This window comes from Podarcis cretensis (assembly GCF_951804945.1).
Source record: "Podarcis cretensis genome assembly, chromosome: 11".
NCBI classification, from domain to species: Eukaryota; Metazoa; Chordata; class Lepidosauria; order Squamata; family Lacertidae; genus Podarcis; species Podarcis cretensis.
In genome coordinates this window covers 39,236,562-39,248,610 of record NC_137180.1, presented here as the reverse complement: position 1 = coordinate 39,248,610, position 12,049 = coordinate 39,236,562, and the positions used below count along the sequence as shown (strand labels likewise).

Here is a 12,049-nt window from a genome sequence, read left to right as displayed (position 1 = left end):
CGTCAGCAGACGGGGAACCCACCATGCGGACACCTTTCCCATGTGCAAATGGTCATAGATTATTTTTTCTACAGAGCCCACACTGATCTTGACATCTGCAGCTAGTTGGCGAACGGCTATGAGGCGATCCTCCAAAATGGCAGCCTCCACTTTCCAAATGGTGTCTTCATCAATGGAGGGGTGTGGTCACCCAGGAATGGGAGCCATTCCACCGAAGTTCAACCACACTTGAACTGACAACACAGTGCTTGACTATGCCATACGATGGAACAGCCTCCCCGTAAGTCCCTTTCATCTCATCGAACACCTCCCGTGGTGTGCACCCTTTCAAGTACAAGAACCTGATGGCAGCTCTGCATTCAACTGGTTCGATTATCAGACGTTACTCCATGTTAGCACATTTAACAGAGAAACTGTTAGGAGTTCAAAGCTACAAATTACTACGTTACCTATGGAAAGATGTATCATTATACATGTGCAGTTACATCCTCATACGATAACCGGAAGTGGATCAGGGGATATATTTGATGAATGCCCCTTGTATATCTAATTTATGTTTCAAGTTAAAGGGACAAGTGTTTTTGTTGTTGTTGTTGTTGTTATTACAGCCTCCTTTTTATCTTTAGTATTCTTTGGTTATAACACAAGAACAATATTTTGATTTTGGATAAAGCAGACTAGAAAATGTTTGTTTTGAAGTGCCAAGTATGTCACATTGAATGCAATAGTCTGTACTTTGGCCTTTGTCTATTCCAGGGTTTTTGCTTTTGTTTGTGCCTCTGTAATTGATAAAGGTATAATTAGTGATACCACAAAAAAGCTCAAATATAACAAGTAGGAAAATGAATTTTCCCAGTTTGTCATGTCCAAAGGTATTCAGAGAAAAACTACATTGAACTGAAGTGCATCCTCTGCTCATTATCAAATCAATAATATGAGGTTTTGTGATGATTTTAATCTCTCTGCAATTTGCATTCCTCATGCTAGATGCTCAAAATCAGCAGCCATTTTTTGGCACATGCACAGAAGTTAATTACTCTAACCGCTTACTCTTAATAAAACTGTGATTGACAAGAATGTCTGAAAAATGGGACAATGATTTACAGAACAATATCTTGGCTACAGTCCTGACAAACCAATTAGCCCAGCTAGGTCTGGCCCAGTAATGTGGCAGAATGAGACTGTTTTATTGGGCGGCATATATGGAGGGCAATTTGCACCCGTGGATCCCCTATCCATTTAATTATTGTACACTCAGTGAAGCAAGGCTTTCTGCCACCTTCTCCTGTGACAGAGGAAGCTGGCTATGCTTTGTCTCCATGATCAGAGGCAGTTTGCTTCTGAATAAATACAAAATAAATAATGAATACCAGTTGCTAGAAACCACAGGTAAGGGAGTTTGCTCTTGCAGGATGCTGAACTACATGAGCCCTTGGCCTGGCCCAGAAAACTCTAATGCTCTTAAGAATGTGTGCACTGCCACTTCAGTTCATTACTGTGGCTAGAAAGGTTTCCAAAGTTTTTTGTTCAGCTTAAACATAGAATGGAAAAAAAAACACGGCTGAAAAACATGGTTGTATGGTTCATGCTTGAAAATGAAGATATCTAAAGGCTGCAGTCCTATCCATCAAGGATGGCGAAGTGTAGCTTTTATACTATAGTTTCCATCATTCCTCACTGTTGGCCATGGTGAATGGGACTGATGGGAGCTGGAGTCCAAAGGCTTCTCCATCCCTGCTATACATGCTGACCTGGAAATAAATGTCATTGACAGGGATCTGAGTATGCTGTAAATGTATCTTCACTGTAATAATGACCACTTTGTGAAATACAAACACATGAGTTGTATGTATTGAACAGTCCTTCTTCTCCCCTCCTCCCTCCAGTTCTGCTCTGAATTTTCCCCAAACACCCTGGAGCAGATTTGCAGGGGTGTGTGTGTGTGCGCGCGTGTGCATGCACACATGGGAGACAAAAGGGAGAGAAAGTTAATTTACATGAGTTGTTCTGCTTCTATCTGAAGAAGTGTGCATGCACACGAAAGCTCATACCAAGAACTAACTTAGTTGGTCTTTAAGGTGCTACTGGAAGGAATTTTTTTATTTTGTTTTGACTATGGCAGACCAACACGGCTACCTATCTGTAACTGCTTCTGCAGTGACTGTGTTGGATTCAACCCATGATTCTGAATTGAATTTATTAGTAGCTTACAGAAATGTCAAACACAATTGAGGTTATTTATAACAATTAAAAATATATGGAGACTCATCACAGCAATTGCATTGGATACTTAGCAGTTTTGTACTTGCATTATTAATTGTTTCATTTTTTTTAAACCCAGTGTGTTAGAGATCAGTCACTACTGTGGATTGACTGGTTTCCCGGGTCTAGGGCTTTCTGGCTTTCCTAGCCTCTTAGGCTTTTGCTTCTTATAGGACACATAGGCAAGCATACAGACACACCCCAGGTGAGACAAAAAACTCAAGATGTCCCAGGTGGATTAATAAGTCTCTGCAACTGTGTAAACTTGCTTGGAAAAACGGAAATCCTTACTTAAAGCTGGGTTGTTTACACATGCATTAATTTGAGTACAGAGTAACTTTTCTTCCTTAAATTGTTTGCGGAATTGTAGAGCTTGAAAGCCTATACATTTTTACCAGTAGAGTTGTTCTTGCAAAAGATACATTCTTACCTACTTGTTGCTCTTTGTTGGGGAAAAAACATGGCCATGATGTTCTGTAGATTGCCTATGAGCAGCAGATTACGTACTTTTGTTACGGTGATGTGTGCGGTAGAATAAGGACCTGAAAGTAGAATAGCTTTTGTTTTATTTTTTATAAAGCCCTAATTATTTCACAAATGTGACATGTGAGAAATTTCCTGGAGTATATTTAGGTAACTGTGAAAATGCATTAGGATTACTTCAATATTTGAAAACATTGCCACAAAAGCTGAAAGTAGATTTATTCTAAAAGCTTCCCCATATCTACAACATTAGCCATCTCTTTAGCAGTTTATGAACATTGTAGCTTTTATTGATTTCAGGAAATAGGACCCAGCAACAAACAACAAAAGTCGATGGCACCTCTTTGCTTCCATATAGAGGTGTCCAGATCAATATTTTGAATTTACAGTAATTTACTAGTAATGGATAAACAAATGGACAGAATTTCTGTATTGTGGGTATAGCTAGGCATATATTCTTTTCATCTATACTCTGTTGTAAGTCAAAGTCTTTGTTCCTGCAGCTGGAAATGCAGCTGGATACTGAAATTATGTGCATATCCATGATGTTCTGAAATGTGTCATATGTTAAGGAACACTGAACAGGTTTCATTTACTGTAGAATGTATTGAGTGTTCAAGGCTGTTTAAAACCAAAATACTACTTGTGCTTTTAATACCGTTAAGAGTTTTGCTTGTTCTTTTGGTGTACATTTGTCAAGCTGCCTGGCTTTCAGACTTCAAAGATTTCCCTCTATATAGCGGACTCTCTCTCCCCCTTCCTCCTCCTCCTCCTCCTCCTCCTCCTCCTCCTCTCTCTCTCTCTCTCTCTCTCACACACACACACACACACACAGACACACACGAAGGTGGGGGAAAGAAAATAGTGTGGAACTGGTAAAAGTAAATGAGAAACTTTCAATAATGAATGCTTATATGCTTCATGTGTACAGTTCTACCCTATTCTGCCCTATATTAATCACATGCAGCACTGTTTCCATTACAGTGCAGTTTGTCTTCCACCCAAAACTATGTTGTGTGTCTCATTGACTACTGTGGTGAAATTACATACCTCAAGTAATTTATGAAAGTAATTATGTAACTTATGTGAATTATGTTGTCATTATGTTATTTCATTTCATTCATGTCAATGGAAAGGAAATAATGCAAATGGGGAGGGGGAGGCAATAATTTATGTTTTGTTTGCAGACAGCAACAAAAGTGAATACTGATAATATTTACTGGGTTGATTTCCATTACAGACATGGGATGAATAAGTGAACATGGGCAGTTTCTGCTTCCATTTCTTTGAATTCTCCAACATCTCTAGTATACTGTTGTTGGCATCTGTCTTGGGAGACATGGGAGTGTGCCTCTGGGGGTGAAGTCAGACCAATGCATTAGAAGCACTTCAGTGACCTCCCTGGGGCGCAAGCCTGGGCAGTGTGTATGGAGGTCCTGGGCTGCGCAGATGACAAGACTCCACTCTTGACCTCACTGATGTGGTCCAAAGGAAAGCAGAGCAATATGTTTGGCACCAGCTTGGCTGCAGGAGTTGCCAGGTTGAGGCATACAAGACCCCATCCAACCATCTTAGAAACTTCACTCCGGATTTGTATAGGGTTTACTCCTCAGCCTTTTCTTCTTCTGAAGATATCTGAGGTTTAGGATCAGAAGCTACCTTGCCAGGTTGATTAGCCCCATTTGCCCCTCCCTTCCCTCCACAGCACATGCAGAAACTGCCTTCTTAGCTATTTGACCCACTATTGATCTCGTCTGCTCAATCCGCCAGACCCTGTCTTCGCATACAGGGAAAGTACCTAACTCAACAGTGGGTTGAAATTCATCAACTACCCTCACTCGGTTTATCTTACCAGTCAAAACTGTTTCCCAGAGTGTGGCCACTGTTGCATGCTGACAGCTTCTAGGAGCCACAAGTGAGAACTGAGTGCAGGGTGGAGACCAAAAGAGGACAAACAACCCAGAAGGAGCACACTGTGTCCCACACCAGACGTAGAGCCCCTCCCCTCACACCCCATGCACCCCTCTAGTATATAGTGACATTCAAATCAATACAGAAAAGCAAATTACATAACTAAGAGAGTATTCAAAATTTCAGGAGGGCTCCACAATTACAACATGATTTCTATAGTTCTCTTCAGTAGGTTGGTCTGCCAATCTATTCACTAAGTTTGTAATTGTAAGCAGGCACAAACTCCACAGTTCAGTGCCAACTGAATGCAGCAAAGAACTACTGAAACAGTTATGCATATTTCCCTCAGCTACATCAAGGTTTTTAAAAATCCTCTTAATATTACATGAGATTATTTACAGATAATGAGAGGAAAAACTTGGATAGCAAGATAAAAAAGAATAATGATGTTGCATTCAGAGAGCCAGATTGTGGTAACATTTCTGTACTTTTGTTACCCAAAGATTATGTCATGCAACACGAAGAGGAAATTTGGGTGTGGCCAGGCATAAAAATTGTTAGCAGTGAGCCTACTGTGAAATGTATTTCTAGTGCTTTGAACAGAAGTACAATTTTATCTCATCAGATTGAGCTCGGGAGGAAACATATTAATCCTGTTTTGTAGCTAACAGGAGTATATGCCATGTGCTGGATGACTGGCCTTTGTGACAATCAGAAAGTTGCTTCCTTTTGAACTTCTTAACATTAAATAAACCTGATTTTTAATTATGGTGCTGAATAAACATTTAATCAGATCAAGGTACTTGAGGTCTGCCTCCCCCCATGGCATAATGGGTGGCATTCAACTAAGTCATTCTCAAATTAGACTGTACAACTGTGATGAAATAGTGTAACAACTGTGAAAAATTCTTGCAGCTTTCCCATATCCTCTTTATTAGCACTATATGCTTTTAATGAATAGGTATACTTTTTAAAATATAATAAAATAAATATGAAAAATAAAATAAATGTTTAGTTTTGTTTAAGTTTATGCACCTAGGTTATTATTCCCTTCTTCATGTGTGAAAGATGCATATACAGGAAGACACTCCAGTTGGTTCAGCCATAATACAGGGAACAATATATGAGTACTTAGATGGGAAATAATAGTTTAGCACAGAATTGGATTATTCACCTATGATTCATGTCATCAATGATGCAAGTGGATCATGTCAAAGTTGGCCCATAGGGTGGGGATGAGATGAAGATCTGGCCTACAAGGACAAAACATTTTCCCACCCCCGGTGTAGAGCTACACATCAGAATTAATATATTAAATTTCTTCTAATATTGTATTTACAAATAAGTGATTAAGTAGAGGCAACTTTATCGTATATGGAAGTAAATAGTTCCTATGTATGAACTCTCAGTGTTCACTGGTGATGTAGACCTCTAAATGATAGGTGTGTTGAAATATGAAATGAAAAGTATGATAAAATCCTATAATTTGCTTTATTTGCTTAATTTTGGAAGAAGCCTAAGAAAAACTTCATTAGGAGTAGCTCAAAACTAATTATTTCTCTCAGGATCATACCAAATCGTTTCTTTCTCTGGACCACCTTCCCAAATCCTTGACACTAACACTCATCCGCATACCTTTGTTCTCCTGCTTCTCCTCACTGGTTATCATGTTTCAATTTAGATTTGAGGGTAGATGAGTTTTCTTTGTTGAAGATATGTTAAATAACATGACAGTGGAGGTGGAAGAGAAATATGAGGCTGAAGAAAGCAAGGGGAGGAGAGGGGAGAACATTCTCTTCTGACTAATCCCAAAACAGACCTCGTTAGTATGTGGCACCACAAGAAATGTTACATTTGTGCAAAATCCCTTTGTAGGAAATCCTTGTGTTTCTCAGAACATGGGTAAAAGTTTATTATGCCCCAACATTTCTAGGTTAAAAGCAACAACCCATCAACCATCACCATTCACTTAAAATTAAATAGTGCAATGCAAAAGAAAAAAGATTTGGATGGTGGTTGTTTGCAGGAAAATAAATAAATTCAGGCATTAATTCTTTATAAGATGGGAACTGGGAATCCTTCATTTATATACAGTAGAGTATGAAAAGAGGGAAGGAAATTTGTTGCTGTGTGAGTGTATTGAATGCTTTCAAGCGTACAATAACTCAGCATTTATTTTTGATATTCTGAACTATAATGCATAACTGAAAAATATGAAGAAATAGAATTAAAAATAGAACTTAGAAAGAAACTTTACCAATGTATTGTTAGTTTGCTCTCTCTGCCGTGTTTTATTTTAGTTTATGTTTAAGTAGCATTTGCTGTGCTGGAATTCAAATGAGGTGTGTGTTTGTGTATAATAACTTTAAGGTGAGAAAAATTACTTTTTAGAACTGCCACAAATTGCCAATGTATCCTGATGACACTCTTGTTTTAAATGATACATCTGATGTTGAATTCAGGTTTTGAGATTCAACAAAGATGAGCAAATATATTTAAAATGTGGCTTCAGCAACAACAAGAGCTATACATTTTCTCTCACTGTGCTGCAAGCTTATATTGTGTGAGTGTTAAATATATAGTCTTAGATCCTGGCCTTTTGCTTTTGCTAGTGTGAGCACCCCTGGATTGGAGTTCCATCCAGGTGTTGCTCCTGCTGGTGGGGGAGATCATACTTTGCCAATTCACCCTCTCCCCTGCAGTCCCTTGCAACCTTCAAAAATCTCTGAAGAGTTAGAAGCTGCTGTGGAGTACTGTACTATGGAACAGATACAGGGGGAAATAGATGACAATTACCCCAACTCTTCTTCCCTCCTCTGGATTAAAGCCTTCTGTATGGATGGAAAGAACCTTTCTGCCATAGACAATTAAGTTGGGCTTCAACCTATAGTCCTGCAGTAAGGGTTTAAATAAAGTATATAATGTTTTGTAAGGACCCATTTTACATACCATAAAGGTGAGTCTGACTGAAAACTGCCTGGGCTCTATTTTATTATTAATGGAAAACTGCCTGTTTCCTGGTAATTAGAAGCCAAGAATTTTCTGAAGCTAACTATGCAGTTGCTGCTCCTCCCAAAGATTTGGCATTGAGTGGGATTTCTGATCGCAGAATTAAGTACTAGAGTGTCATATACTGTATAACAAAATAAGAGGCAATCACTTAAGGCAATTTTCAACTTTGTAATATTAAATAGTGCACAAAGAACTAAGGTAGTTTTAAAAACATAAATCTTAGTCTAGAATAAGATGTCTGAACCATTCATATGTGGCATTTTAGGTAAATGATTGAAAAATATTCTTATTGTATGCTTAGAATTCATTTTATAATTACATTTTTCTTCATTTGCAGAAGGAACTGAGCCTTCCAAGAAGGGGAAGTTTGTAAGTAGTTGAAATTTCTTCTTTTTATTTTGTTCAATGCGCTCTGCATAGGGCTTGACAGTTTTTCAATATATCTTCCTTCTCTCAGTGGCCAATGAAATGAAGGTTAAGTGTGGCAGTTGATTGTGCACAAAAAAGCTAACATTGTAAACCAATGCGCCATGTCCTTGTACAATGTGCCATGTCCTTGTACTGTACTTCACTGAATGTTTCTTCTGGTATTAGTTAATAATTTATAGTAGGAAGACATGAAAGAATTCTGGGTATCAATAAGGCTATCAATTAAAAATACATTAGAAATAAATCAAGTATAGGATATGTTCCTTTGGACTCGTTATGTTTGGAATTTCAAAAAATAGCTGAGAGAGACACGTACATAGATGGATTCAATTTAACCTTAATATTGATGCCAAAAATAAAGTAGCTTAAAAATTAAACTAATGCCAAGCGAGGATAGCTAATATAATATTTAAAGAATCAAGGTATGGATTGTTAGAGCCTTGCAAGCATTTATTTGTATTGGTTTGGAAAATTAATGAGTTAAATATGCTGACACCTCATGGTTAATAATTGCATTGGGTAAATTTGTGTGTCTTGACTTTGTTTGTCTAACTGCACAAGTCTAGGCATGTTTATTCAGAAGTAAGCCCCACTTTGTTCAAAAAGTTCAGTAAGTCACACTTTGTTAAATTCCATGTAAGTGTGCATAGAATTGCAGTCAAAGTACATTTTAAGCAGTTAATTTTTAAGGCCTGTGTTACTTTTTGTGCTTTTAAGTTGTATATTTTTCTTTACAATGCTTGGGTAAAATGGATGACTGTGGTCTGAATGGGTCTCTCTATTTTTGATTTTGATTTTTGTTGCTGTTTTTAAGCCAGTAGTGAATCTTCTTTGGGAAGCTAGAGGCTGCAATTTTTCTTTTCCCCTAGTTCCTCAAATGTAGTGATGAGGGGGAATAGCACCTCCCCCCCCCCCACTGATGCCTGTTGTTTCCTGCCCCAAGCTCCACCTAGGAGGTACTGGTGGTTTTTAAAGAAAATGACAGCCAGCAGCTGACTTGAAGGGCTCTAGAGAATACAAAGAGGGACTTCTGAGAAATTCCATAAATCTTCAATGTACTTCCATGATTTCCTTGTTTTAAAACATATAAATGATGTTGGATTCAGGTTTAGATCAGTTTTTCAGGAACTTCTGACAGCTTGTTCTGAAACACCCAGGGCTCGTTCAGCACTCCTGTCCCCAAGGCTTTGGTGTTTCCTTGTATTGTCCTGTGCAGGGGCAGTGTGTCCCGTTCTGCCACTTGAGGCAAAACAGGAAGTGCCGCCTTGCCTTGCTGCCACGGGAACTGCTTCTTCTCCCTCACTACCTCCTTCGCTGCTGGCGGAGAAGCAGCACCAGCAAGATCTCACATGATTTCGGGCAAAATTTTAGCCAAAATCAGCACTGATGCTGGCACCACTTCCATGCTGTTAGACCAGGTAACCCGTGGGGCAGTTGCCTTGGGGACTGTTGCCTAAATAGAAGAACTGGCTCTGGTCTCATGTAGGCAACCTCAGCACTCTATACAGTTCTCAGGAGCCTTAAAAGCCAGCTTTTGGTGAATTTTTGACCATATAAATAGAGGGCATATTTGTTGTTGTTTTTTTGGAAAATAATATATATTAGTTTCCCAACAATTTAAACACTACAAACATAGATAAAATAAAAAAATGAACAAAACAATACAATACAAAAACATTACATAACACAAACACATTAAACTAGCAGTTTAAAACACATCAAACAATTTCAATATCTTGTCTTTCATTCACTTATTTCAACGACCTCCTCGCACCTCCCTTTTTGTATTCCACTTCTGTTAATTGTTTCAGCAATTCCTTTCCATCTTCCTCTGTTTTCTATCCTATAATTATCTTAACACATTCTAACCTTATTTTTTCCTTTAATACTCTATTAATCTGTTTATATTTGATTCCTTATAACATTTCTACTGAAGCCATATAATTTCATTCTAACATTTTTCTAACATTCATTAATTTTACAGTATTTCTGTAAATAGTCTTTAAACTTTTTCCAGTCTTCTTCCACCAACTCTTCTCCCTGGTCTCGGATTCTTAAATAGAGGGCATATTTGAAGGTGCAGTCAAAAGTGTTCACAAAAAACTGGAGGTCAGAAAATGCAAGTGAAAACAAAACTAAAATTGCTTGTCAGCTTAGCTCTGATGTATATTGCTTCCTTGTTCATTATACCTAATTTCTCAAGTTATGATGGCAATGTTCTCTTTTTAAAAAATTGGCACAAGTTGAGGACCACCATTAATAGTTGTCTATTTTTGTTTTGAAACAGACAAGTTTACCCACTATTTATTGTATTAATGAGGAGAACACGTAGTCTTCAGATTTTTTGTTTTTGCTTTAAGCGCCACATATCTTGCATTGGACTAAAAAGGTTGAGAACTGCATGTACTTTTCAGAAATAGAAGCAGAACCAAGCTGTTGCTGTAATTAACATTTGAAGTTGAATGTTATGAGTGTGGGAACAAAATAATCTCTGACAAGGAAATCCTTTTCAATATTATGGCTTTGGAACATTGTAACATCACATTTATTAACTGAAGACGTAACTTTGATACTACCCTTGCCATGAATTTACTTTTATATGTTAGAAGCTCTTCTGTGCATGTGGGTAAAAACTATTGTAGGAATAGTAGAGTTTACTTAACAAATATGGTAGAGGGTTTTGGAATAGAATTGTACCAGTGTGTTTTTTTGGTTTCAACATATTATCAGATTTATTTATCTTTTACTGAATCTCATTTTAATGAAATATGGCAAACTATAATCTGTGAAAATTTTGCATGAGACCATTTTATTCTATTATCTCAATCAGTTTTCACACATAGAAAAATCAGGCTGTTGCAGGTTTTCCACATAATGATCATAAACCTCATTATGTGTTGGATGGAAAGCAGCTGATACCATCAGATGAGGTGCTGAACAGAAGACTCCAAATGCATACAACTTAATAGGAATTGTTAAGCTTCTTTTTGCTTGAGGCTCATTCTGACAGGTTTCCCAGAAGTTGATAAGGGTTTGTAATTGGCCTGTTTATCGGTGATTTTGAGTGTGGATTATTGGATTACCTTGGGGAAGAAGAGATAAAGGTAGGAAATAGAATGAAATCCTCCCACTACAGCCAAACAATAAAAGAACAATGGGACAGTATTACATTTTTTATGCAGAAGTCTCTATTTTTCTATTGTTAACTTTGTTCAACTCTACAGATTTAATATCTGATTTTAGATTTGTGTCACAGTGGAAAAAATGTGGTTAGAGACAATTGCCCAAACTGCATTGCATGCCTGTTTCAAATTGCAATATTGGCCCAACAGTGTTGAATAGGTTTGTGATAATAGTCTAGGAGAATTAGTCATTAGCAGGGAGTACCTGCATGTGGCGCTGTGGGTTAAACCACAGAGCCTAGGACTTGCTGATCAGAAGGTCGGTGGTTCGAATCCCTGTGACGGGGTGAGCTCCTGTTGCTTGGTCCCTGCTCCTGCCAACCTAGCAGTTCGAAAGCACATCAAAGTTCAAGCTGTCTGCGGACAAACACCGGTTCCCTCGGCCAATAAAGCAAGATGAGCGCCGCAACCCCAGAGTTGGTCACGACTGGACCTAATGGTCAGGGGTCCCTTTACCTTTACCTGCATGTAACTGTACTGCTTGCTTTACAAATAGTAAGGAAGCAGCAAAAGCAGCAAAGTACCGTTTTCAGAATGATCAGCTGTGTAACATAGAATTTGCCTCTTCTTTTAGAGATTAGGCAGCCAGTAACATCTCTTACGTGGGACACGGGTGGCGTTGTGGTCTAAACCACAGAGCCTAGGGCTTGCCGATCAGAAGGTCGGGGTGAGCTCCCATTGCTCGGTCCCAGCTCCTGCCAACCTAGCAGTTCGAAAGCACGTCAAAGTGCAAGTAGATAAATAGGTACCGCTCCGGCGGGAAGGTAAAC

The 12,049-nt window shown here is 38.4% G+C and overlaps 1 protein-coding gene across 6 annotated transcripts in view; it reads left to right on the top strand.

Moving 5' to 3' along the window:
* MAST4 (microtubule associated serine/threonine kinase family member 4) overlaps positions 1 to 12,049 on the top strand; it is a gene marked incomplete at its 5' end in the record, with an annotated part of 204,094 nt that overhangs the window by 69,515 nt on the left and 122,530 nt on the right. For 5 of the 6 annotated variants that reach the window (XM_079995269.1, XM_079995268.1, XM_079995266.1 and 2 more), the window contains one exon: positions 8,006 to 8,037. The exons of the other annotated variant lie outside the window; for it this stretch is intronic. In XM_079995269.1, the coding sequence (XP_079851395.1) occupies positions 8,006 to 8,037 (32 nt within the window). The remainder of the gene's footprint in view (positions 1 to 8,005; positions 8,038 to 12,049) is intronic. 6 annotated transcript variants of the gene reach the window in all.